A 26,107-nucleotide genomic window follows, 5' to 3' on the forward strand; every position below is an offset into this window, starting at 1 on the left:
CAAAGGGGAAACGGGGAGCAGAGAAAGTGAGGCCGAGTTCCCGACCCCAGTGCCCATCTGCACGTTTTTGTATCTTTTTTCCTTCTTTAAACGTGATACATGTTCATCGGAATAAATGTGAAAAATACAAACACAGGAAAAAGACTTAGGCAGAAGTCACGTATAGAAGCGTACTTGTGGCCTAGAGAGAGGCAAAGGGTGTGGAACTTCTGGCCCACTGAAGCCTAATTTTGGAAGCAATGGGTCAGGAGGTGGAAGGTTCTGGAGGAAGGAGGGACCGGGAGGCGGGCAGTTAGGGAGGTGCTGCCCACGGCGCACTGCCCGACAGCTGGAGAGTACAGGAAGGCTGTTCTGAGGAGACGGGCTGCCCAAGCCTCACGGGTGTGCGGCGGCTTTAGGGCAGGCTCTGCCCCAGGAAACTCCTTGCAGTCCCTCCCCGTTACCTTTGCCAAGGGCTCCCCTACAACCCAGACGCCGTACTCACTGGCTCCCATACTTGGTCTTCTTGAACTTGTCCCTCCTGTACTGGGCGTGTTCCTGCTCCAGGGCCCCGACCCCTGCAATGACCTGCTTCAGTGTCTTGTAGGTCTCCTGGGGGTCGTCGATGATGAATGTCGAGTACTCCTCCTGCTCGGGCCCGTCGTACACCGATCTGCTGCCACAGGCCTCTGCGGCGTTGAGAGGGGCCGGAGGTCAGGGCAGCGTGCACGGCCAGCCGCCTCGGGGAAGGGCTGACCGCTCCCACGCAAATGCACAGAGAAGCAGAAGCCATTCCTGAGAGCCGGACTGAAGCTGAGCGCCGGAGAAGCCAGGGTCTGACGCCCCGTCTGAACAGTTTGTCTCCTGCGCACCCGCATCTGTCCACACCCCACTGCTCACCAGACCAGAGCTGGCAGATGTCGCTTCCTGGACATAGGGCCGGGGGGCTCAAGGGCCTGCGGGGTCACCCAGGGTCAGTCTGGAGAGATGACCTCAAGGGAAGCCCCATCTTAGAAAGAGGGGCCAGGGCGTCACTGACCTGGCGTTTACATACACACCCTGTGGCGGGGACACGAGGACACTGTCCTCAAGGGTGTCACCTCTTGGCTGGGCTGCATGAGCAGCTTCCTAGGACCTCTGTCACCCCACCTGCTGGACACGTGACTTTCTCACTGGACCACCTCACTCCTGCTGCAGACTACGCCGTAGCCTCCAGGCACCCACGAGAAGCACCCAGACACCGTAGCTGGGCCTGGGCCTCCTGGTCTGTACCCCAAACCCCTAGGCTGGGACCAGGTCTACCCACTAGTCCCCAAACCCCTGATTTGGACCCTCCCCCTGACCTGTCCTCAAACCCCTGAGCTGGACCCTCCCCCTGACCTGTCCCCAAACGCCTGAGCTGGACCCTCCCCCTGACCTGTCCCCAAACCCCTGAGCTGGACCCTCCGCTCCAGGGCCGTGGGGGGTCTGTGTGGGAAGGACACCCCACTTGGATAGCACTGGGCTGAGGTGAGCCCGACCTAGGGAGCCCCTCCCCCCACCTGCCCTGCTGTTTCATTATCACAGAAGTTCTAGTGTCCAACCCTCTGTCTTTATCTCCAACCCAGGAGAACTCGAATTCTGACTAAAAACTCACAAGTCTGCACAAAGGAAGACTAAGAAGATTCAGTTAAAGATTCAAAAACAGAGAATCTGATGCAAGAAAGACAAGTGACATAAACGTGCAGGACGAACGGACAGAGGAGGCGAAGGAGGGAGGAGCCCGGTGCGTAGCCGGTCCGAGTTCAGCCTCCCTCTCTCCACGTCACACGCAGGGTCAGGGTCTCGGGAGCCAGACTGCCTGGACCCCTCCCCAAAGTCCCCATTTATGGGAGCTACTGGGCCCGGAGCAGGTTACTTGTGTCTGAGCCTCGATGAACCCTTCTGGGAAGCGGGGGCACCGGTGTCCCCAAGAGACTCCTGCCCGGGGGCCTGGCAGGACCAGTGAGCTGTGCTGTCACAGCCAGTGCGGACAAGTCGAGAGGCATGACCCCGGAACAAGCACATGTCTGGGACCCTCGCCAACAGCGACCAGACACGAAGACTCACGGCGCTGGCGGAGAAGGGACAGACGCAGAGGCCTGCGGAGGCCTGTGGACCCCGAGCAGGGGAGGGGGAGGTGTGGGGAGGTGGCTCGGATATGCAGCCGGGCAGCCTGCCTCACGGGGGCTGTGTGGCTGGGTCCTGGGCCAACCCAGGCGGTTAGCCCGTGTCACGGAAGAGGACATGACGGGCTACCCAGTGGTCTCACGGCAGAGGCCAAAGCGGTCTCTGGATTGAGGCCTGGGGCTCACGGACTCATCCCACGTGGGATGCTGAGGGGCGCGGCCAGAGCGGGTGAGGGCTGGGAAGCACCCGAGAGGCGCAGGCCGGGGAAGAGGCCCGAGGCCAGACCGTGGGTCCACGGTCGTGCAGGAGACATGGCTTGGTGCTCCGTGGGAGTCCTCTCCCTAACCTTCCCAGTGCCTGTTCTGCAGAGGGGAAAGCAAGTTGCGATCCCAGGGCTCATCACAGAGCGGGGACCCTGCTGCCACCCGGAAAGGCACCCCTGCGTTACTCTCAGCCCCGTGGCCCCCGTCCCCAGCAAGGCTAACCCTTCCCGGGTTCCACGGTCAGCAGACTGCAGGGGGCGGGGGCGGGGGAAGAGCCAGGGTGGGCCAGGTGAGTCCACGCCCCACGCGGGCGGTGGAGGGGACCCAGTCTCCCCTCTCGCACACGCAGCCCGAGCACAGCCGCCTCCGAGCGCCAAAAGGGAAGGACCAACCACGTCGGGGGAAACAAGCCCCGTGGTCCCGGCGCTCAGGAGAACAGCTGCAGGAGTATCCAGGAAGGGTCTCAAGACCACCAGATGCTCCGAGGACAAGCTCTCGGCCTCAGAGAAGCACCGAGACTCCAGGCAGAGGCCTGAAGACAGTCAGTGCTGCGGAGGCCAAGCGAGGGGCACCGTAAGATCCAGTCCTGCTGACAGAACCGGCCCTCGCCCAGATGATTCCCACCCTGGGAGGGAGGCTCGCTCGTCCACCACCCTCCGTCCGTCCATCATCCCCCGCCGCCCACCCCCCCCCGCCACCTCTCGGTCCATCGTCCATCCGCCACCCCTCATCTACCCTCTGCCGTCCACTGCCCACGCATCCGTCACCCAGAACACGGTATTCGTTCCCCCTCCGAGTCAGGCACTGGGGCAAACGACCTGCTTCAGCTCTCAAAGGGTCAAGCCCACCGGACGTGGACAGATCAGAGATGGTCATCAATGACAGAGATACACGCGGGGTTAGAAAAAGCTCCCCAGAGAAGGACACTGAGAAGACAGACAGGTATCAGCCAGACGAAGGGGGCCGAGAGTGGCTCTGAGGGACAGAGGCATGGGGGCCTCTGGTGGAGGGGGGTGACCCCAGGCTGGGAGCAAGAGGGAGACCGTGCGTAGAGAGAGGCCGCTGGAGAGTGGCTGACCACGCAAGGCTCAGTCAGCCTCCCTCATGAATCTGGACCTCACAGGGAGGCTTCACCCTAAGTCTCCTGACCATCCTCTGTTCTGGTCACCCTCTCAGTGCGCTGGGGAGGGGCTGCCACCTTGAGGCCGGCTGTAGCCCCAGGGCCACTCCCGCGCGGCCTCCGGAGGAAACCTCAGGGCCAAGTGCCGGGTGTGCACACTTGCTGGGGGGGACCCCCCGGGGCGGAGTGGGTGTGCGCATGCACACGGAGGCGTGCGGGTCTGCACAGGAGCATATGCTCGCGCATGTGCACCATGTGGGCAAGTGCATGGGCCTGGAGCCTGGGCGTGCACCCAGAGGCGGCCCCCGAGGCTGCGGGAAGGGACCCAAGGGCAGGTGCGGCTCAGCTCCCAACAGCTCACAGCTCACGGCGGAATGCTTGCAGGGCAGGACTGGAGTCCAGCCCAGGCTGAGGCCCACCCCGAGCCTGCTGGGTTAGACCAGGAGAAGAACCGGACGGTGTATTCCAGGCCCACTCAGCTTCCTTTCGCATGCGGGGGGGCTTCCGGACCTCCTCCGCGTCCCGACCGCCTCTCCTGAATCTCAACCCAGTCACTCCCACGTCACCTGCCGCCCGCAGAACACAAAGGAGAGGGTGATCAACGGGTACACACACCACATCGGCCGCTTCTGGCCGGGAACACGGTCCCACGTGCACACACGCGTCCACACACCCGCGTGCCCCCTCCGCCCCCCGGCAGGCAGAGCGAATCCGCGGTCTGGGCTGTGGGAGGCTGTTAAACACAAGATCTTCTCAAGAACTCGGTGGCTCAGAGGTCGTGGCTAAATTCCCCCGTAGGATTATGCAGAGAATCTGTTCCTACAGTCCATGCCCCACATCCGCGGGCCTGCGGGACGCGCTCCCCCTTCAGCCCACGCGTGGGAACGCGCACAGACCACGGGGGCTCCGAGGGCCGGGGTTCTCTGCGGGAAGCTCCAGGTGCCCCCGTGGCCCCGGCAGGCGTCTCCGCAGCCCCGGAGACGGCGCGCCGGCTGCCGGGCCTACCTTGCATCTTCTCCAGTCTGCTCATGTGTGAGTGGAAGAGGGAGTAGATGCGCTCTGTCTCGCGGTCCCCGTCGATGTCCAGCTGGATGTTTGCCGGGAGGCCGCTGCCCGAGCACCGCCACGCCACAAGAGAAAGAACCATGATGTCAGTCATTCCCTTTTTCGGAAGCCCCCTGGATCACGGAGTGATCTTACGCAGTGAACTTATCCCCGACGGGGCCGGGGCCCAGCTCACGAGCCCTCCGGGCGGCCCGTCCACAGGCTCGGAGGACGGGAGGCCTACGGACCTGCTGAGACAGCAGCCGACAGGCCACGCTCGTTCTGCTGTGACAAGAAAAAACCTGGAACAGAAAGAGCTGCCCTGGCGCATGTGGGCCGTGGGCCCTGCAGGGCCCCCCAGGTGAGGATGGCCAGGTGCCGGCTCTTCCCGCAGCCTGTGGCGGCTCCGGCCCGAGGGTGTGGCAGGGTCCCAGCCCCCGCACACAGTACTCAGCTCTCCTGGGTGGAACCGGCCTTTTCAGCTGTGAAGCCGGACCCTCCGCTCCCACCCCGTGAGCTTTGGGGTATCTCTCACCCCTGCACCAGACGGCATTCGTCAGTGTCCTCACAGGTCACAGGGGCACCCTGAATGCATCCAGGCCTGCTTTCAGAAGGCGCCGAGTGATTCTCTCATGACCCCCAGGAGGCCCAGCTCACGGTGGGGCAGGAAGGGACGGGAGAGGGTGTCAAATGGCAGCTCTGGACACTAAAGGGGCGTGAGCAGGTTGGTAGAAGGCCTCCGGGCTCTTCTGGAAGAAACACGACAGCCCCCACCCCTGGGAGTCCTCCCTCAGCACGGAGCATCCTCCCCACTGCCGTCCGCCCCAAAGGACCACTAGGGCCCCTGGGAGACAGAGCACCCATGATGGCTCACGGCCCCTGCCAGTCTACAGGGCCTTCGCAAGGGTGAGCCTGGGCTTTCTGGCATGGGGGCACCTCAAGAATCGCGAGCACAGCCTAGGAGACGCAGCTGTACTAGTGCAGCTCGCCAAGCCCCAGTGTGGCCCCTTGGCCAAACTTCTCTGTACAGTGCACAAACCGGACAACTGTGCTTGGCCACACGGGGTGGATGTGAGACAAGGACTGAAGGGACCCCAAGAAAAAAAAGAACAAAAATTGTTTTTTATTTTTTGCTTCTTTTCCAGCTTCTGTTCTTGCTAGGCTTGCACCCACGCTTCACTCCACACATGCTTGAAATGCACGTAGCCTACGTCCTCCTTGTAACGGACAAATGGGCGAGGGGGTCTTTGGAGTCTTCCAGCACAACAGAAAAGAGGAGTGAGCGGGCAGGGCTGTCAGAAATGCTAAGACCCCTCACTCCAAACACCTTGAGGCCAAGACCCCCAGCTCGAGGGAATGAGTAACTTACAAAGGACTTCTGGACCCTGTCTTTGTGCTGACCAGTTCCTGGACGCCTAAGGGGACACATGCCCCGGACCACAATCCCCATGAAAAACCCAGACCCCAAGCAACGAGGAGACTCCCACTGTTTTCTCTTCTGTGTTTCTTGGATGCTCTGTCCCTGTCTCCCCCACGCCATCATCGACATTCAATACACTCTGCTCTCCCTTCCTGTTAGCCTCAGGGCTGAATTTAAGTCCCCTTGGCTGGTCCTGTGGGATCCCCTCTCTGCCTGCATTGGCTGGGAGGGCCTCAGGGGAGCGGGGGAGGCACAGACCTACCCGGTGCAGGGGGAGCAGCCCGGCGCCGTGTCCGAGGAGGCCCTACAGCACAGCCAGTGGCCGTTGAGGTAGGCGGATGGGTGGTAGACGGCGAGGCGCTTCTTGTTGCTCTGGCTGACTTTGGTGAGGATGTCGATCCAGGCCTTGGCCTCCACACAGTTGTTGGCCTGGATATACAGAGCTCGCTCCGGCTGGATCACCTGAAACATCTGGGGAGACCGCAGTTAGGGTCAGAAAGGCCGCCGGGCAAGGTGTCCTGCCTGGGCCACGAGGGTCCTCAGTGTAGATGTGGACAGGCCTGGGAGGGACCGGACAGGCTCGGGGGCCGCAGAGGGAAGGACTGGACAGGCCCAGGGACTGCAGAGGGAGGGAGCGGACAGGCCTGGGGGGCTATGGAGCACACAAAGGGCTTTCTGCTGCTCCTGAAACTGAGAGCCATCTCCTTCCCCCCAGGGGACTTGGGACTAACAGGACTTAGCTGGGTCACCCCTGGTCAGCCTGGCCAAGGCACTCTGTGTCCTGGGGTCTCAGGGAGCTCCATTCCAAAAGCAAAGGAGTAGCACTGTTCATCCCCTCCTGTGGTCACCGTGGTCAGGACACAAATGTTTCGAGTCTCCTGGTTTTTTTAAGCTGGGGCGGTCTCCTATGCAAGGTACATCAGAGCTTATCGTGCCCACGTTCTTGTCCTCATCCCACACTGACCTCAGGACCTTTGTATGTGCTGTTGTGTCCATCAGAAAATCCCCACCAACCTCATCTCACCAGGAGGCTCTTCCTCCTCCTTCCAGGTTAGTATGACTTGCTCAGAGGCTTCTCAGAGCCTCTGCCTTCTCTCTCTTGTTGTTCATTCAACAACCATTCCTGAATACCAGGCACTGCCCTAGGTTCTGGGGACAGAGTGTGGCCCAAACAGAGTTTCTCTCACCATGAACTTCCAGCCAGCAAGAAGGACAAGAACCAACACAAAATGTAAGGTCTGTGTACGTTGGAGGAAGAGTCAGGCAAGAACCTTTTAAATCAATGACCCAGCTGAAGTCAAAAAGATGATTAAAACATCGGTAAGCTGAGTGGGAAAAGCAGAAGATGAAGAGTCCCAGCCAGAAGCACCAATAGGTAGGTCGAGGGGCAGCGGGGATGAGAGGTGCGGGGGTCCTGGGGCAGTGGAGGTCCTGGGATGGGCATAGTAGGTGCAAAGGCCCAGAGTCCAGGGAGGGCTGGGTGCCCCAGGCCCCCATCCTAGAGAGGGCTGAATCCCAGCCTGGGAACAGACACCCCATGCTACAGCCTCCACACAGGAGATGGCATTCTCCCGGGGCAGGCACAACATGCGAACATCCCTCGGGCCCGGGGAAAACACCATCTGCCATGGGGCCATCTGCCTGCCCCAGAAACCCCCTCCAGTAGTCCAGGTGAAGGGACAGTGCAGGCTGAGTGGGAACTGCCGTGTGTGAGCCGGGCCGTCCAGCCAGGGGCAGCCTTCCCATCTACCCAGCCGGGGCCTCCCCCACGGGCCACGACGTTCATCTTTGACCCAGAAAGAGACGTGAGCTCATCGGTCTTCCTCCTCAGCGACCCTGGGCCAGAAGCAGCCCCGTCATAGTGGAAGCCGACCCGCTGTGTCCCCCAGCACACAGTGTGGCATACGCACCTACTGGGTACTAGACCGCTGAGCTGTGCCGAGACAGACTGACACAGGAGGTGGAAGACAGAGCCCTTGTCAGCTCCTGCGAGGCAGACCCGACGTGGGGACCTTCCTCTAAACCCCACACGTGATACACACAGGAGAGCCCACGGGGTGAGACGCTGTGCGAGGACCGTCCTCCTAGAGCAGTGGCTACTGTGGATGGCTCCCAGCGTCTGAAGAAGGTTCTTAGGAAACACAGGGCTGCTCCAACATCGGAGCTCCTGAAGCCCGTGGGGTGTTGGGGGCGGCTGGCAACACTCGGGAAGATACAACCAGTGAAGCAGATGAGCAGTGACACAGGGAAGGGGGGCTGGGCCTGGGGCCACAGCAGACGGACCACGTGCACAGGCCTTCGGATGCAAGGGCGGGTCTGAGCTCCTGCCCCACAGGAGACGCGCGAGCTCCTTCCACCTCCGTGAGCCCATTTGTGCCTCCGGAGACTGAGCCAGAGTTGTAACCCCCTCCCAGGCCACGGCAGCCACAGCGGCCACAGCAGTGGGCAGAGGCACTTCCTCCCCGACTAAGCTCCAAGGTGTGTGGTGACAAGGAGACCTGGACATGCTTTTGCCTGTGCCACACAGATGGTCCCTGGAGGTCTGTGCTTTTTGAAAAGCGTCAAACAGTAAGCAGACCTGATGTGCGGGCTCCCCCGCAGGACCCTCCGTGGGGACACACAGGAAGTCTCCCCATCCGAGCCTCGCCCCAAATCAGACCCGGTGATGTCACCGGCAGCTCCCTCGGAAACCCCACCCGCGCTCGCCCGTGTGTGCTGGTGACGGGTGTTTTGACGATGCGGGCAAGAACGCTGTCACGTCCTACACCCACTGGGCGGCGAGGGACGCCAGCCCTGAAGAAGATGTGGCCCTGACAGACAAGGGAAGAACGTCTGTGGGATGGAGCTCTCCACGGCACACAGCCCAGAAGTACTGACTGGACGCGGCAGGCCAGGAGCCGGAGGTGGACACAGTTCAGCGTGTGTCCCACGGTCACCATGAGCCGTCCTGAGAAGACACACCCAGGGGATGCGGACATCTCCACGGGACTCCAGGCAGAAGAGGGCACCTGAACCTGCCACCCAAGCTGAGGGACACCCACAACACCTGGCCTCTGTGCTTCAAGAACACTGAGAAAGGCTGAGGAATGTTCCATGTCCAGAAAAGGATGGAGAATGCACCACGTGGGGCGTGGCTGGGGACACACAGCAGCTACAAAGACGGCCAGGAGCTCAGCTGGGAGAGTCCCTACACAGGCACTGGTCAGAGGTGACACTGCACCAGGGTTGGGGTCCTGCCTCTGGACCTGGGGGTCTGCCTCCACACCAGAACGTCCTTGCTTGCAGGGAACACACTTGAGTGTTTACGTGGCGGCTCAGCAAACAGACAAAGACAACCCACAAGCAGTTCTGGGTTTGGGGACATGAGGGTCCTGCTGTATTCTCGCCACTTCCCTGTAAGTTCAAAACCAGATCAAACTTTGCTTCAAAGAAACCCTACGGTCGCGGAGCTGGCCCTCCGGCCTCTGGAGCTGCCAGGAAAGCACTTTCCAGCAGGTTCTTTGCCTCCGGCCAGCTCGCAAGGACCCCGGTGATGGGGCTGCAGGAGGAGGGCAGTGGCAGTGGGTGCCGGCGGGGCAACCAGCGCAGGAGGGAGAACCCCAAGAGCCCCGAGGCGGTGCCGCACTCACGTTCTTCATCTTGAAGGACTCCTCCTCCAGCCTCTCCACGGCCAGAATGTTCTCGATGGGAATGCTGCACAGAGGCTGCTCTCCTGCCAGAAAGGGTCATGACAGCGGGCGAGAGGCTCCCGCCTTAGGGGGTCGCGGGGGACACCGCAGAACAGCGGGCTTCCCGCAGCAGGACCTGGGGCTGCCTCCCGGGAACCCTGATCTTCCGGCCACGTGCCTTCTCGAGGAGCCCTGTCCCCACATTTTACTTCCCAGCGCCGTGTCGCCGAGACCTATGGCCCCTCAGACCCAGAGGACACGGCCCACGCAGGACCCCGACTCCCACGCCGGGAGCCCAGGGGCACAGGCCCACCTGTTCCCCACCCCCACCCAGGCCACCTGGCAGGCGGACGTCTCCCACGCACTCCTGGGACCAGAAACTGCTCACGCCCGGGACACTTACTCTACGTGCTTCGTTTCATCCAGGAAAGCAGGCAGGAACCCATCAGTACCCCAGTTCAGGCTCTGGCCCCTCAGAATAAACTATGGGACTCCAGTAAAAAGCCAGTTTCTCTTGTTACCTTTGCTTCTCTGGTAGGTAAACTCGTGGTTGGTCAGGCGGAACCATCTTTTCTTAAAATTCTTCATCCCAAAGCGTTTTCGCCCCTGTGCCCTCTTGATCATGAACCTGTGTGAACAGGGCACGTCTGTGGGTGAGTGTTGGGGCTCGGGGCACAGCCAGCAGCTTCCCACACCACGTCTCACTGTATTTCCAAGTGATAGGGTAAAACACCAAAAGGCAAAGGTCTCGACTTTTGCAAAGTTTAACTTTTTTTTTAAAAAAAGGTTTTATTTATTTATCTGATGGATAGAGATCACAAGTAGGCAGAGAGGCAGGCAGGGGGGTGCGGTGGGGAAGCAGGCTCCCCACTGAGCAGAGAGTCTGATGTGGGGTCGATCCCAGGACCCTGAGATCACGACCTGAGCCAGAGGCAGAGGCTTAACCCACTGAGCCACCCGGGCGCCCCGGAAAAGTTTAACTTTAAGTCACAAGTCAGCAAGGACAGCAGGTTCATCAGACCTCCAACAAAGCAGCGGCCCCCTCCCCATCTCCCACACTGGGAATACCAACAAGGGACGCCTGTACGAAGGTGGGCAGGCCTGCGGACCCGGGCCAGAGGGGCTCAAGAAAACAGAGTAATGGGAGCCAGAGGTGTTTCAGGAGTGGGGGGCCGGGTGGCGTGGAACAGGGTCTTGAACTCAGGTGTGAGCCAGCCCACACGCAAGGCTGGGTCAGCTTCTCATTCCCTCTCTCCCACGGACCGGTGTCTCTCCACTCGCACAACCCGCAGGGCAGAGGCACAGAGCAGGCGAGCCAACACCGCCTCTCAGACTCGCCCCGTGAGCACTCTCACTGGGTCAGAGATGTGGGCCAAGGCCATGATGTCCCAGGCCAGGCCAGCCCCTGAAGGGTCTAGCTGCCTCTGCGTTGGGAGGTCACCAGCCACGTGGGCAGAGATGCCCCAGTTCACGGCAGGGACGGCCAGGAGTGCCGCCCCCGTGTCTGGCTCCCGCTGGCCCAGCAGCAGACACGGGCCTTACCCTTCTTTAAGCAGGATGGGCTGCTCTACGCTCTTGGGATCTCTTCTCCCAGAAGATGAGATCAGATCTAAAAACTAAGGTGGGAAAGACAGCAGACAATTAAGGGGGAGACGGCACGCTTGGCTATGTTCCTTCTCACACACAAACAGCAGAACGCTACATCTCTTCCTGATGCCAGGAGAGAGAGGAATCTGGGTCCTTCTGCAAGAGTCAGGGGGTCCTAAGTGTGTACCTACTGCGGCCAGGAGGGAAGCGCCCAACCCTGAGCCCAGCCTCCACGCAGACCCCCCCACCTGCCGAGGAGGCCCCCTGCATCCCCAGGCACCGCTCCGCCTGGCTGCCAGGCTTCCGGTGACCCTGGCAGGCCCACCGGCACGTCAACAGGTGACCCAAGCATGCATCTCTGCAGGAAGGGGAAGCAGCGGGGCTCTCCTCCCGGGATGACCCCCCAGTGTGACTGCCACGACCTGCCTGGACTCCCTCCCCCAACCTCGTGCGCCCCAGCCCCTCTCCCTTCTCCCCTTCTGGATCCTGGTTTTTATGATTCCCGAGAGGCCAGTAGGTGTGAGTGTTTCTAAACGCAACAGAAAAAGCAAAGCTTTAGGATCCAGAAAAGATTCTCTCCGTGAGCCATGTCCCTGATTCCGGGTGCCCTGACTCCATGACTCGGGCATCTGTGGGGGCCCCAGGAGTAGACGGCCAGAAGGGTGAGGAAAGGGATTTACAAGAAACACAGGGCGGTCTTTGAGAGAAGTACAGCGCCCAGCACTGAGGCAGAACTCGTGACGGTTCCAAAGAGGAGAGTCTGGAAGGGGTCCACTGTCCCCAGGGTGTAGGGAGTCTGGGGACCATAGGGGGCGGTCAGAACAGGAGGAAGTGCAAGGGGTTCACAGGGTCTGGGGTGCAGAGAGTCCTGGGGTCGTGGGGGGTTGGGGTGCAGAGTTCGGGGACGGGGGTGCAGTCATGGACTACGCAGGGAATGATGCTCTGAACTCTGGACAGTGGGTAACGGCCGGCTCTACGTTCTGCGAATTTTAACTACATTTTCTGGAACTACGGTAGCGTGTCAGGACAGGAGGCAGTCCGTCCGTGTTAACTGATGTCCACACTCACATTTTTTACTGCATCAGCATATTTCTGCTCGTTGAAGAATTCATAAAATGCAGCCATGTAGGATTCCTTGAAACTCGCCTAAAATGAGACACGTCACTGAGCAAAGGCCTGCGGGTCTCGGGCACACGCTCCACGGGGAACAGCCTGGAGGCATGCGTCACGACCGGCTCCGGCGGCAGTCCCTCAGCAAGTGGGGGTGCCAGTGTGACTGTGGCCCCAGGGTCAGCCTGGGCACTGCCCGCGGAAGCCACGAAAGCAGGCACTGCCACGCAGACACAACCCCGGAAGCCGGGGTCCGAATGCTGACAACAGCTCGGGGTCCCTCAGCGAGCATGGAGGCTGACATCTGGGTTCCAGGTCTCTGTTGCTGACACGGGTCACGACGAGGCTGCCGCATGGGAACCTCTCCTGGGACCGGGGGGCTGGCGAGGGCCCTAACAGGTGGACGTCAGAGCGCCCCTCAGGGACACACGGGGGCAGCCCTCCCGATGCCGTGCTTGCAGCGAACACCATGTCGCGGAAGGTCGCTCTGCAGTTTCCGGACACACAGAGGTGCGTCCGTGCAGAACTCACAGCCAGCCCGGACCCGTTCACCCAGGCTCCGGCCGACGGACCGCGGAGTGGCCGCTTGCTGCGGGACGCCACACGCGCTTGGCTCCGCTGCAACCTACACGCAGCCCAGCGTCTCCCACACGGGGGCTGCTTGTCGGCAGCGATGGGACCCCCCAGACAACAGAAGGGGAGGGCTGGGCTGGGCTGGGGGCTCCTGCAGGTCCAGGCACAGGGGAGGCCTCACACCACCCCACTGGCCCCATCCCTGTGCAGCCGGCCTTGGCCTTCAGTCCCTAGGGCACGTGCCCAGCCATCCGCATGTGGACATCGCTACACACAGTCCCCAATGTCCTCAAACCTGCATGTCATGACCCGTGTTCTGGGGGCTGTGAGGCCCGGGACAGACCCTCGGGACCCAGGCAGGACGTGGTGTGCGGCAGGCGGGCCCCAGAGGAGCCCCTGGCCCGCCCCGGGCAGCAAATCTGCCCCAAGCACAGACAACCTTAGAGGCTTGCAGCTGAGGCCCCCGCAGCCCCTGAACCCCGACTTGGGAGCCGGTAATGCACCACGTGCTCCCGTGACTCCCTCTGCTGTAGGTTGGTCTGACGGGGTTTCAAACCCACTTGTTCATGAGAAAAATGAAGTGAGTTGTGAGGGGAGCACAGCCCCCTCCCCATGCCGCTGAGGAGCCCTGTGGCCAAGGGCCCTGCCCTGCTGGGCGCGTTGGCCCAAACAGAGGAGCTCTGGTCTGCCCAGGGGACCGCTGGGCCCTGAGAGGGGCGACTTCGTGGTACCCCCGGGCACCCTCTTGCCCAGCAAGACCCTGGCGCTCCCTACCAACAGGGACTTTGACTTTTGGCAGGGCCGATGTCATCCCTGCCCCTTCTCTCCAGGGAAGACTCAGGATTTGAACTCTTTCCCCCGCCTTGCCTGCAGCATAGCGGGGTCTGGGGGATGTTGTGTCTTTACTGCTTGTTAAGAGACATCATCCCGCACGGTGCTGGCTTGTGAAGATTTGTTGTACGCGGTCATCCCCACAGCGGACCTGAGCGGAGTACAGGCTCAGAAAGCAAGCCCGGTCTCTAAGCGTAATGTGCCCCCAAACAAAACGGTCTCGAAACGCAATGTTTCACAGCTCAGGAAGGCAGAGAGGAGCCTGCAAGCCGCTGGAACGTGCTCTCTGCTCAGACGGCGGGTGGGGGGCCGTGTGGGTTTTCTTGCTTCTTACCCTGCCCCTGCGGTGAGCCCTCACTCTCTCCTGGGACAAGCAGACATGATTAAAGTAAGCGACTTACGGATTTCGACTTGGACAAGCTGCCAAGAGTCTGAATAGTCTTGGAGATGAGCGTCAGCGTCCTCGACGTCTGTGGGTCCTGTCAAAGGGGAAGGAGAAAGGCAAGCCTCGCTTCGGGCCCACAGAAATGTGGTGATTGAACCCAGAATCGCACGGCCGACAAAACGGTGACAGCACGTGAAAGCCCCCAGCCCCCTCGTGCTGCTGGCGAGCAGTGGGAGGTCGGCCAGCGCGCAGGGCAGGGTGAGGAGAGCAGCTGCCGACGGCAGGCACGAGGGCACCTTTAAAGGAGCAGCCTCCCCGCCCTGCCCCGGGCACCCATGGCCTGGAGGGTTCATCTGAAACAAAGCCGGGAATGGACCCCAGGAGTCCTCTGGCCCCGGGCTTCCTGCCCAGGTCAGTCACTGCCAGGCACGCTCCGCTGGTGCGTCACTCCGAGCCTGACCGGAGGGGCTTGGGCCGCACGAGCTGACGGCACATGGCTGAATGCACGGCAGCCTGTCAGCGCTCGCTCTCCCAAAGCTGGGGGTGAGGGTTCCTGGTCACGGCGGCCAACCGTGCTCAACAGACGCAGCTTGGCCAAGGTGCCCCCCTTCTCGTGGATAGAGGAGTTCACAGACCCCTCGGCCCCCAGCAAGGGTGCCACCAGGAGGGCGGGTGGCCCGTCCACGGGGCAGATGCGCACTTACCGTGTGGTGAGGTGTGAGCTGGAAGAGGTTGGGGGACAGGATGGCGGGTGCGAAGAACCTCAGGAAGATGAAGCTGCTCACGGCTGTGTACCTCACGTCCAGGTCGTCTGCAGCCAGGACAGGGTATCCAGTGAGGGCGTGGAGTCCCGGGCCTGGCCCGAGCCAGCGCACCTGCTGGCTTGTTCTCCCCTTGGGCACCACGGATAGCTCAGCGCCTCCTGGGGACGGGGCTATGACAGGCAGGCCCTGGCTCACTGACCCCGAGCGACCCCGAATGTTTGAGGGCCGGGGCGCCCCGAGCTTGAAGCCCATGAGTTTGAAGGCAGCAGGGCCTGTCTGCAGAGCTGGATGTGAGGCCCAGCCTCCATGGTGAGACAAGCTGAGAGGCGTCCCCACCGGCAGGCACGAGGGGGCCCCCGGCAGGGTCCAGGGACTGCTCAGGGGGCTCTGCAGCTCCTGGAGGCAGCACGACACATCTGGGCTGACCCACGGGCTCCTCAGGAAAGGGTGCGGCAGGGCCATGGTCGGGGCCTGCTGGATGGCACGGGGACCCAGACACCGCACTGTCCCCTCCTCAGCCTGGACCCCAGGCCTCAGTCAACCTAACACCTGCCGCCCAAGGCCACCTTTGTTCCACCCATGGGCACGTCTGCACAAGATGAATCCCCAACCAACGGGCACGACTGAAAAGGCGATTCATCCCCGGGACCTCTCCTGTCCCACGTCCACAAAGGGGTCATCCTGTCTCTCCTGAAGGTGCAGAAGACAGACATGCACAACGTGGGGTGCCGAGTGCTGCCTCGACCTTCCAGCCAGAACCGCGAAGAGCCAGGAGGGCGGCTTCTCTGACTGGACGGGCCCAAACGCACAAAAGTTACCGCTGCGTCCTGAACTAACCACTGTGACAACATCCGGCCAGCCAGCCTTCCCACCTGGGCCCTGGGCCGGGCTCCCCTGAGTGCCACGGCAGGCAGGACCTGGAGCCCGGCTGGGCGGCAGAGGGATGCTGTGTGTGCACGGCGCCGACCCCGCGGCCACAGCTGGAACCACATCCACAGGACTCCGCGACGTCCCTTCTTGGCTTCGAGGGGCCTGGTGGCGGGGAAAGGGACCTCCCCGTAGGGAGCTGTGGATGTTTTCCACACCAAAGACTCACCCTGGAAGCGCTTGGCAGCCGCCTCTCGAAGAGAGAAGAAAATGTCACACATGACAGTGGGGCAGCTCACCCCCGACTTGGTGATGACGCTGAAGATACGGTCCACGTACTGCCGCAGGTTCTCCTGCAACGGGGGGCAGCCCGGTCACCCCAAGGGCCCCTGTGGCCCAGGCCACCCTGCAGGCCCCCACGGTAGTCGAGCACACCAGGGAGGGAGCAGCCGTGGAGAGCTGTGGCGGCCACGGACGCACGTCCCCTCAGCAGGCGCACAGGGTCAGCCGTCAGCGGGGCGAGCACCGGGCGAGCCCCTGCCGCTCTGCGGGGGGCTAGCCTCGCGGGTCCCTCCCCAACGCTCATCTCACTAACTGGACAGGGACGAAATCCCCCGGAACGCACCTTCCCAACAGAAAGCCCCGTCTCTTTCCCTCACAGGCATGAAAAAGACTTACCCTGAGGAAACCCTACGGAAGATGACCGCTCCCTGTCCCATCAGAGTCTGGCTGTCCTAAAGACAGACCCTCTTCAGGAGAACACAGGGGGACATGGCCAGGGTTTGGGACCCACGTCTGCTGCTGCAGGAAGACGGACCAGGCTGGGAAGAAGCCAGGCCACGGGCCAGCCCGGTGGGGAGGCTCCGGCCACCCCAGGAGAAGGGACGGCACGGGAGTCAGCAGCCAAAGGGCCAGTCACCCTGCTGCAGGCCCAGGAGGACACGCCAAGAGAGCGTCCCGGTAGGGTCCCCACCCCAAATCCTAGGGAGACGCGGAGCCCCCAGGGTGGCCATGTGCCCAGCTCCTGCGGCTAGGCAGCCTGCTCTGAAGAGTGCTGAGCAGACGAGAACGTCTCACCATGTTGTTCTCCAGGTTCTCCCCATCCTTCAGCTTCACAGGGTCAATCTCGCAGGGTCTGTGGCCCTGGCATATCTGAAAAGTGCATTTATAAGGACTGAGTGACCATTGGTCCAGGATCCCAGGTGGGTGGAGGTCAGGGGCTCGGCAGCGACCTCCGGAGCCACAGCCAGGCCCTCGGCGGCGGGGGGAGGAGGGCCTTCAGTGCGGCCACGGGTGCGCTACGGCCCGTGAGGAATTCCGGACCTTCTCGAAGACTGCTCCGCGTCAGTGCCTGCGACCAGGTTTCATCAGGGTTAAAAATGTGGTTCCTCCCAAGTGCTGGCAGGTCTGCGCCCACGGACCAAACCAGCATGTGAGTCTAAACTTCCTCACGTTCCTGCACTTGACGAAGCTGTTCTGGGGGAATTGCTACCCCTCAGGGACCCCACAGAGGTTGGGCAAGGCGCTCAGGGCCACGGAGGGAGGAAGCATGTGGAGCCCCGGCTGCGCCTGTCCCCGCGTGAGTGGTACCAGGAGGCCACGCACAGCTGAGGGGACCCTAGAGAGAACGCTGCACGCGGGTTCAGGGGACCCACAGCTGAAAGAAAGGGGTGGTCTCCGAAAAACCAGTGTTTCTCTGCATGTCTTTCTGTCTTGAGTAGAATAAAGAACTTCCTGAAGTAAACGTTTTTTTAATTTGAGACAATGAGAAAGATCCTGGAGTACACAGGGCAGGTCCCTGCGGTGAGGCTGGAGGGGAGGTGGCAGGAGCCCCTCAGTCAGGGCTGCCGTTCTGCTCGGCTGCCTGCCATGGGGGGAGGGGGTCACGGCTGCCTGCCGTCTGCGCACAGCGTCGTGGGGGGCATCACGGCTGCCTGTCGTCCACGCACAGTGTCACGGGGGGAGGGGGTCTCAGTTGCCTGCCGTCCGCGTGCCATGTCTTGGGGGCAGGGGTCAGAGCTGCCTGCCGTCCGCGCGCAGTGTCCTGGGGAGCGAGCGTCCCTCACGCCCCTCCCCAGCAGAACTGGGCCTGCCGGAGACCCTGACGTGCCCCGTCCTTGGGGGCCACGGGGTGGGACCCCCACTCACCTCCTCTATGGCGGGCTTCAGGGTCACGTGCAGGTAGTGCATCCCGGCCAGCTTCATCGTCTCGTCAATGCACTTGGAGGTCAGCGAGTTTCCTCGGAAAATGGTGTTGGGGTCCCTGTAAAACAGCGTTGAAGGCGAGTCTGTCCTGGAGAGCAAGGGGATGACGGACACCGAGCGTGTCCTTGGCCCACGCCCAGCGGATGCAGAGACAGACCCTGCTTGGCCTGCTTCCAGATGTTCTGGGAGGAAAATGAGACCCAGCCAGATGTTTTGCGTCGGGGCACCCTGAGCCCCCCAGGTGGGCGTGTGTGACACACCTACTGTACACGGCGGTTCGACCGGTCAGCACAACCTCCCCACACCCACAGCCCCGCCCCTTTGTGAGGCCCGTTTCACACCAAGCCTCTAAGGACCAGACCCAAGGTCAGCCTAACAGGACGTGCTTCACGCCATCTCTACACTCGGGTGCAATCTGGGTCCTTCTGAACCCAGAGCTCCAGGGACAGACTCTTCTTGGCAGACCCATCCCTGCAGAGTGGGCACAGGTCCTGGGGCAGCCGTGACCCAGTCCCCTGCTGTGGGCCTAGTACTGAAGCTGCCACCCTCTGGTCACCCCCGAGGCGACCCGCGCTCTCGTTCACCTCCTTCCTGCACTCACACCTTGGGATTTCCCAGAAAAGGTGCATTTTTAAAAAAACAGTGTGTTTCGGACAGAAAACCTGAGCCGGTACGGGCCCCTTCTGCTGTCCCAACTCTGCACTCTCTTCGGCGCTGAGGGTACCAACCCAGACCGGCCCTCACCACAGGGTGGTCACTGACTCAGGCCGCAGCCCTCGGAGAGGTGAGGTCATGGAGCCCGAGGCTCACTCACTGGGTCCTCTGGACCTCGGCGCTGGCAATGGCGCTGATGAACGGCACCACGCGGCCGTAGTGCAGGAAGAACCTCACGAGGGGAACAGCCGCCTCCTGCTTCTCCCTGCAGACCTCGCCCAGGACGTGCGCGGCGGACGCGGACACCGGCTGTGGGACAGGAGAGACCGTGGGACCCCAGCGCGAGCCCCCCAGCCCTGGGGGCTGGCTGCAGACCCCCACTCCCCACCGGGCACGGTGAGTAGGTGGTTCAGGGTCCCCACACCGGGGCCCACACCCCGACGCTGTCCCGTAGTGCCTCTCCCACCAAGCTGAGAAAGAACCACGTCTTTTCTAGCGCCCACGTCCAGCCCTCCGATTTGTACACGTGCTCCGGGTCCGCTCCTGGGGTTTCTTCCACACGATTCCACCTCTAGAACTAAGGCCGGTGACCTCAGGGCCTCATACAAATCCGAAACCATGAGCCTTGCTGGGTCCCCGCAGGGCTCTAACTGCAGGTGGGGTGTGGGGCTCACGCCTCCGTCCCTCCAGCAAAGGGAGATGCAGGTATTTCTGGACACAGAGCAGACTTGGGGGACAGTAAGCTCCCACCAGGAGCTGGCTGCCCAGATGCAGGGCCAGAGGTGGGCTCCGTGCCTTGTGGGGGTGGCGGTGGGTGGGGGGCAGCTGGGAGGGGCTACGGGGTGGAGCCAAACAAGGGTGAGGGAGCCGAGGGCTGAAGCTGGGGTCTGAGCCGGGGTGGGGCGCAGGGCCAGACCGAGGCAGGGGACTCAGAGGTCAGGGGCAGGGTTGGGGTGGGGGGCTGGAGCCAGATGGGACTGGGGGACCAGGGTCCGGAGCTGGCAGGTGGGCGGGGGGCCGGAGGAGAGGGGCTGGGGTCAGCAGCCGGCCGTGGAGGGCCGTGGGGGTCCGCAGGGCCGCAGGGTCTGGCTCACTGGGGGGGCTGCAGGCGGCCCAGGACACAGCAGGGGCCCGCACACTCACGCACCTCCACGTCCGCAGACCTCAGCAGCAGGTCCCGCAGCGGGCGGTAGTAGCTGGATGAGAAGACGTGGTCCTCAGTGTATACCACGTTCAGCCGCAGGGACCCCAAGTCCCCCGGCTTCAGGCTCTTGCTGCCGTTGTCTCGGGGCTGAAGGAAGTACCTGGACGTGGGACACAGGGAAGGGCGGCGTGAGGCGGCGGCACCCTCCAGGGACGGTTCCCTCCAGGATGCACTGGCCGCCCGCCACGGGCTGTGTCGGGGTCTGAGGCAGGAGGGGCTCCAGGAAGTTCTGCCGGACACCTCTCCGCCCCCCGCGCTGGGGCCACTCCCCCGTGGAGCCCCCGGCAGGGTGTTTCTCGTGAGAGCCCCCACCCCACAGGGTCCGGGTGTGGGCGCATGCTCCGTCCTTCTCCACGGCACCCCCTCAACACGCAGGGTCCAGGCGCCAGAGCCCTTCTCAGCGAGAGACCCCTGCGGGGTGCATGTCGTGGGGCGCCCCCCACCTTATCCTCCCTCTGGGGGCTGATTACACAGGAAGGATGGAAGGGGTAGGAGCTCGAGAGAGGGAAATGAGAAAGGAGCTAAGGGAACGCCGTCTGTGGAGACGGGCCCCGGACAACGGAGGGCAGCGAGGGCAGAGCTGACCGGGCTCCGGCCAACGAGCGTCGGAGCTCCCGGTGGCAGAGGGGCTGCCGACGGCGCTGGGAAGCAGGCCGGCCACCGGAGCTCGGGGTCCCGTCCTTGGGGTTTCTCACTGGACACCCCTGTCTTCGGTCCCACCCCGCGAGGCCGTGCGGGAACCCTGTCTGCTCTGAGCTGACGAGCCACGCAGCCTGCCCCGGGATGTGGGCACCCTGCATCGGGCAGGGGCACCTGGCCACCTGAGGCCCTGGGTGGACATCCGCTGGGCTGCCATGTAACTGTCCCTTCTTGGTGACAGGACTAGGAGTGACCCCAGCAGGAAGAGAACCCGCTGTCCTCACGGAATTGAAGACAAATTCCCGTGTCCCGGTGACTGCAAACTGCTGTGAGGAACAACACACAGAAGCCCGCCCACGTGGCAGGTCTGGCCTGCGGCATATGGCCTGTGACCACGCCATGTCCCCATTGTGGGTGTCTGCAGTCACGGTGATGACAGTCGCTGCTGATTTACGGAACGGTCGGGAAATAAAACAAAGGCGCTGGGTGACTGGGAGGCAGAGCGCGGGGAGGTTGGCCTGGAACAACACCTTTGCCTGGTTCCTCAGCAGGTGACTCCTGGAGGACGGGCCATGGGGAAGGCCTGGTGCGGTGGGCCCTCGGGAGCACGCGGCCTGCCCTCCCTGCCCGGGCCTGTCCTCAAAGCTGCAAGGCTCTCATGGCCCTGCCTCTGTGTCTGTCGAGGGCCTCGGCCACCATTCTCGTGACGTTCCCTCCGCCCCCGCCTGCCCTAATGGCAGCCGTGCGCCCCCAGTTTCTCACCGGCAACCCTGTCACCTCGCAAGAGTGAGTACGGGCCATGTGCCAAGCCACGGCGTCTGGCCAGTGGGAGCTGACCGGCGCCCCCACACTCTGCCTGCTCACAGCAGCTCCGTCTGTCCACCCACCGGGACGGTGCACAGACGCTTACCAGGCCTCGTAGCAGCTGGACTGGCGGAGCACGTTCAGTGGAACCCTCAGCTCTCCCAGAAACTCATCTCCAAACTTCAAGTTGCTGGCATTCCAGAGGTCAACTCTGAAAAACAGCCAACGGTCCACAGAGCTCCGTATGGGGTGACCTCGGGAGGGCAGGGGACAGCAGCGCTCCTCAGCATCCCCAGGGGCGTCGGGGCAGATCAGAGCCCCGGGTCCCACGGCCCCACAGTCTCTCTGTGAGGAGCAACACTGACTGGGGATGTCTGAAATGTGAGGTCAGCGCAGGATGTGCCTGGCACGGGGATGGGGGTCTCCCCGGGCCTTGGGGGCAGGGAGAAGAGCTGGGGGCCTGGTGTCGGGGTGAGGGGCCTTCTGTCTTCTCAGCAGCATGGGAAGACGGTGCCCCAGGGTGGTACTCTTGGTGTTCCCACGATGTGAGGCCACGGCGACTGTGCGTGTGTGAGGACGGGAGCGCGGAGGGAGGAACGGCGTCCCGGCTGCAAGGCAGCAAACGCCCGCGCACCCCATGCTAAACACCTGCACCCGATTACTCCAGGAGCGGACAGTCCAAGACCAGTTCCCTCTCACCACCCTCGGCAGTCACGCGGAAAGTTCTAGAAGGCCGCGTCAGCCCTCTGCGGCCCCCGAGGTCCAGGCGGGAGCCACAGGTGTCTGGAAGGTGCAGGGTTTGCTAGAGGAGCATGTATGTGTCAGGGACGTGGGGAGGAACGACGGCCCCGTGGCACGTTCAGAATAAGGAGAGCAGAACCTTTAATTCGTCAAGCGACCCCGTAGCAGAGCTGCCAGGCTGTGTTTTCTTCTTTTCAATAAGGGCGATATTTAAGGACATTTTTGTTCGTCTGCTTAAAATGCAACAGCTACGACTCCGCTCTCAAATTTAAAGCCCAGTCTTGTACGAGCACTTCTGCTTCTGAACAAGAGAGACTTGTGTGTCCGAGGGTGGCTGGGGCATGGCCAGCCTCTAGCACGGCCTCTGACCGCCACCGGCACTTTCAGACACGCAGCCGGGCCCCCTGGCCGCGGGTTCTCTGTAATGGAAGACTTAAAGAGGAAACACCTCTGACCTGTGTGTGGAGACCAGCCTCCCTCAGTGCTCCAAGCCACGAGAGGAACAAAGAGCGAGCCCGAGGGTCCCACACTGGGTGGGGGAAGGGCCTCCGGGTACGCGCCTCCTGCCTGAGCCCTTCTTCCCAGTGGGAAGCCTGGGAGCCTCACGGGCCTCAGGAGACCTGGAGCCCACAGGAAACCAGACCGTAGACCAGCTCAGATCGGCAGGGTCCCTCAGGGTCGGCCCCGGCCCAGAGCGACGGGAAAAGATGCCCGGCTAGGGTCTCTGAGGCACCGGGTGCTGGGCGTGAGGTGAGACCCCAAGGCCCCCAGGACGGACGGAGCCGGACCTGCGGTGGGCTCTGCTGCGGACCACACACACCCAGGCCTGCAGCGCGAGGACCCCCGGGCAGCAGGGCCAGGTGCAGGGGGGCAGCATGAGGCCGTCGGCCTCCCCTCGCGGAAGGTACGGCACTAAAACCGTCCCTTGCCTGAGTCAATGTCCTCTCAGCCGCCCCACGAGCCCCTGGCAAGTTCCTGGCTCTTCCTTCAAACCAACTCCCCATGTCCTAGTACTGAAATTACCAGAAAACTGAGAATTCCTTTCTTTGCATTCCCTTCCTTTCAGAAGCACAGAAAACCAGCAGACGAGGCGGGTCCAGACTGGAGCCGCCAGGCCAGAGCCCAGAAACCCTGCATCTCGCTCACCGGATCTCAAGTTTGTCCACGTCCTCTTCCTCGAAGTCAAAGTGGGACTTCCGGCTGTAGCTGCAGGGCCTGGTCACCTGGGGGGCGGACGGGAGGAAGCCCGTGTGTGCCATGCCCTTGCCCGCAGAGTACCCTGTGTCCTGGCCGCCCCCAGGCCTGGGGAAAGGCTGTGGGTCCCCCACCCAGAGCAGAGGTGGGGTCTCAGCCTGCAGGCATGGCTGGAGCCTCTTCTCCAGGGGGCTGCCTCCTCACTCCCCTAACACCACCGCCTCCCCTCTGCAGGCACCCGGCTGACTCCCTCCCTCCTCAGCTCCCCCCCACCCCCACCCCGTGTCCCGAAGTCGCTCCTCCCCAACCTCCCCATCTCAGCACCTCCACCCTTACGGCTCGGTGGCCGCCCGGGGTGCTGACACCGCACAAGCAGGGGACCCGTCCAGCCGCCAACCAGCTCAGGCCTTGTCCACTGCCAGCTGAGGCTTCTGAAAGCCCCGCGGAGCCCCCACTAGTTCCCCTCATCCAGCACGCAGCCTGCACCCCTGCCCAGGTCACCACCGGCCTCTTCCTCGCTCAGGCCCATGTTGGGAAGCCTGAAGGTGACTCTGAAATGCCACCTCCTCCAGGAAGCCCCCCAGAGTCTCCACCGTCTGACACAGCTCACGGTCTGGCTTCTAGTGAGGCGGTCACAGGGCTTCTGCATGGGTACCTAACGCATCTAGTGAGGGAACGAAGACGGCTTTTGTAGAACCTCAAATAACTTCGTTCAGATACTGAAGAGTTTTTAAGGAAGCCTAGGCATTACCCTGGAAGAAAATGGTTTGGACACTACTTCCTTTTGAAACCCCTATAGGAGACTGTCTACGACCCCAAAGCCAACCACTGGGACTCAGGCTAAGTCAGAACTGTGGGGTTGTTGGCAAGAGAAGAAGAAAGCGGGTGCAGAAAATCCAAAGGGGTTTTAGGTGTTAAGCAGGGCTCAGACCATAAACTCCAGAGAGAAGCACATTCCAAGGTCCTGTGGCCTGAGGCTGTGAGGGAGGCAGGTGTCAGGTAGGCCCTAGCCACAGCACCGAGGGCCCAGGTCTGGACTGTCCCTGGGACCCTGCAGGATGCAGGTCTGTGCTCAGCGGCATGTGGGGCTGGCGAGATTTATCTAGCAAGTGGAGACCCGTGCTTTTGCAGAGTGAAATAGAAGAATATGACACAGAAAGTGGGTGTCTCTGTCCAGGAGGCCCACACGGCAGCAAAAAGTCTGGGCCTTACTGTGTGCAACGCAAGCTTGGGAGGAGCTGACCTCAGCCGTTCCAGACTGCAGGGACGAGGCAGGCCGGTGCGGCTCTAGTACAGAATTCAGACCAACAGCTGTCCTCACGCTCCGTCCCAGACCCCCTCCCTGCTGGTGGAGCCCCACCATGGCCCCTCTGGAGATAAGGCTGACCGCATCAGCTTCCTGACCAACCCTGAGTCTTTTAACCCCTTTCTGCACCAGGCGATGGAATAAGCATGTCCTTCTGGGACAGAGAATGGTGCTGTGCCCTTGGCATTCCGACTCCACGCCCCCTCACCGTGGCCCAAGAAGCCTGACTGCAGCCTCCAATGTTCTAGAAACCTGTGGGCTTCTGGATCCATCAGAACATGTCCAGCTTCTCTGCACGTGAGCTCCTCGGTTCTGAGCCAACTCCCCCACTTCCAAAACTCCCCCTTCTCACCCCAACCTCACCCAACGTTTAGAGACGCGCTTCCTGGCAGCCTCACAGTGCCCCCTCCCAGACTGCACCCAAGGGTCGCCGTTCTGGGAAGACTCTTTCCAGGCAGGACTAGAGGCTGTTTGCTTGTGGCTCTCCAGGGCCACTGACTTAACAGTCACTTCACCACGGGCACAACCTGCCCTGTGCACGCTTCCCTGCTTGGGGCAAACTCGGGAAGATAGGGGTAGAGGCTCATGCACCTCAGCCCCCAGGACCCGGTCCACAGGAGACCCTCGAGAAACCCTCGCGGGAGAAACATCGCTCCGAATACACTGGCTCTGGGCCAGGGTCACACTGTTGCCGCCGCGTCTGCGACTGTCCTGCCTTCGCCTCGCAGGCCTCCCGTCTCACGAACGTCAGCGGTTCCCCGTCCTGAGAGGACGCCAGCGGATCTCTGCGTTCAAACGCATTTGCTCTTCTGCTTCAAAACACTTCACTATTTCTGGGGAGACAAGCCTCCCTCCATTGCTCAGGAAAGACCAGGTGAAGCAAGCAAAAACCAAAAACCCCAAACAGGCAAACGGTGAAAAACACACCGATCGTGACAACTTGGGACGTACAACTCGTCAGGACTCAACTCAAAACCAAGGAAGCAACAAATGGCCTTTCTCCCCAGGGGCCAGAGGGGAGTTCCTGGGAGCCGGGCTGACGCCGCAGGCTGGGAGGGAGGCATCGCGCCGGGGTCATTCCAGAACTTGCAGGAGGAAGCCGGAGCCCAGGGCCAGAGACATGCCTTCCCCAAGGGTCTCCATGTGACATCCACGGGGCTCAAATACCAACCTCAAAATAAAACACCTCATCAAACTGGGGGTTGTTGGTCTTCTTTTTCACTTTCGTCTTCTTTGCTTCTGATCTGTAACCGAGGAGGAGGGGTTAAGGTTAAAACGAACGCTGTGGACGCCGAGTCTTCGCACCTTCAGACTGAGTGATCAAATGCACCAGTAACCTCCTCCTGCTACTTATCAATATTTCTGTTTGTCTCCAACCCACACAGTATGCAAATCAGGAAGCTTTACTGAGCCAAAGGCACCCAGCGTAGGGAAGAGAGGGGCTGTTTCCAGAAAGCAATCTCGGGGCCACAGAGGAGACCAGGGTAAGTCAGAAGCCACGTCCCAGCGCACAGCCTCTCCTGCACTTCTGTGGAAGCCCCAGCATCGTCACGGCGGGCCACTTACCCACCCGCCCCGTGCGCAGGTGCACGCAGAGTACT

The 26,107-nt window shown here is 62.0% G+C and overlaps 1 protein-coding gene across 4 annotated transcripts in view; it reads right to left on the reverse strand.

The window, feature by feature from the left end:
* RASA3 (RAS p21 protein activator 3) overlaps window positions 1–26,107 on the reverse strand; it is a 113,367-nt gene that overhangs the window by 1,404 nt on the left and 85,856 nt on the right. For all 4 annotated transcript variants that reach the window (XM_044250171.1, XM_044250173.1, XM_044250172.1 and 1 more), the window contains 17 exons: window positions 25,678–25,750; window positions 23,153–23,229; window positions 21,372–21,476; window positions 19,766–19,922; window positions 18,779–18,927; window positions 17,908–18,022; window positions 16,837–16,911; window positions 15,989–16,112; window positions 14,833–14,939; window positions 14,145–14,222; window positions 12,298–12,375; window positions 11,185–11,258; window positions 10,164–10,270; window positions 9,604–9,686; window positions 6,237–6,445; window positions 4,516–4,619; window positions 485–668 (listed from right to left, as the gene is read on the reverse strand). In XM_044250171.1, coding sequence (XP_044106106.1) covers window positions 485–668; window positions 4,516–4,619; window positions 6,237–6,445; window positions 9,604–9,686; window positions 10,164–10,270; window positions 11,185–11,258; window positions 12,298–12,375; window positions 14,145–14,222; window positions 14,833–14,939; window positions 15,989–16,112; window positions 16,837–16,911; window positions 17,908–18,022; window positions 18,779–18,927; window positions 19,766–19,922; window positions 21,372–21,476; window positions 23,153–23,229; window positions 25,678–25,750 — 1,899 coding nt within the window. The remainder of the gene's footprint in view (window positions 1–484; window positions 669–4,515; window positions 4,620–6,236; window positions 6,446–9,603; window positions 9,687–10,163; window positions 10,271–11,184; window positions 11,259–12,297; window positions 12,376–14,144; window positions 14,223–14,832; window positions 14,940–15,988; window positions 16,113–16,836; window positions 16,912–17,907; window positions 18,023–18,778; window positions 18,928–19,765; window positions 19,923–21,371; window positions 21,477–23,152; window positions 23,230–25,677; window positions 25,751–26,107) is intronic.

This window comes from Neovison vison, chromosome 5, assembly GCF_020171115.1.
Source record: "Neovison vison isolate M4711 chromosome 5, ASM_NN_V1, whole genome shotgun sequence".
In the NCBI taxonomy this organism is placed as follows: Eukaryota; Metazoa; Chordata; class Mammalia; order Carnivora; family Mustelidae; genus Neogale; species Neogale vison.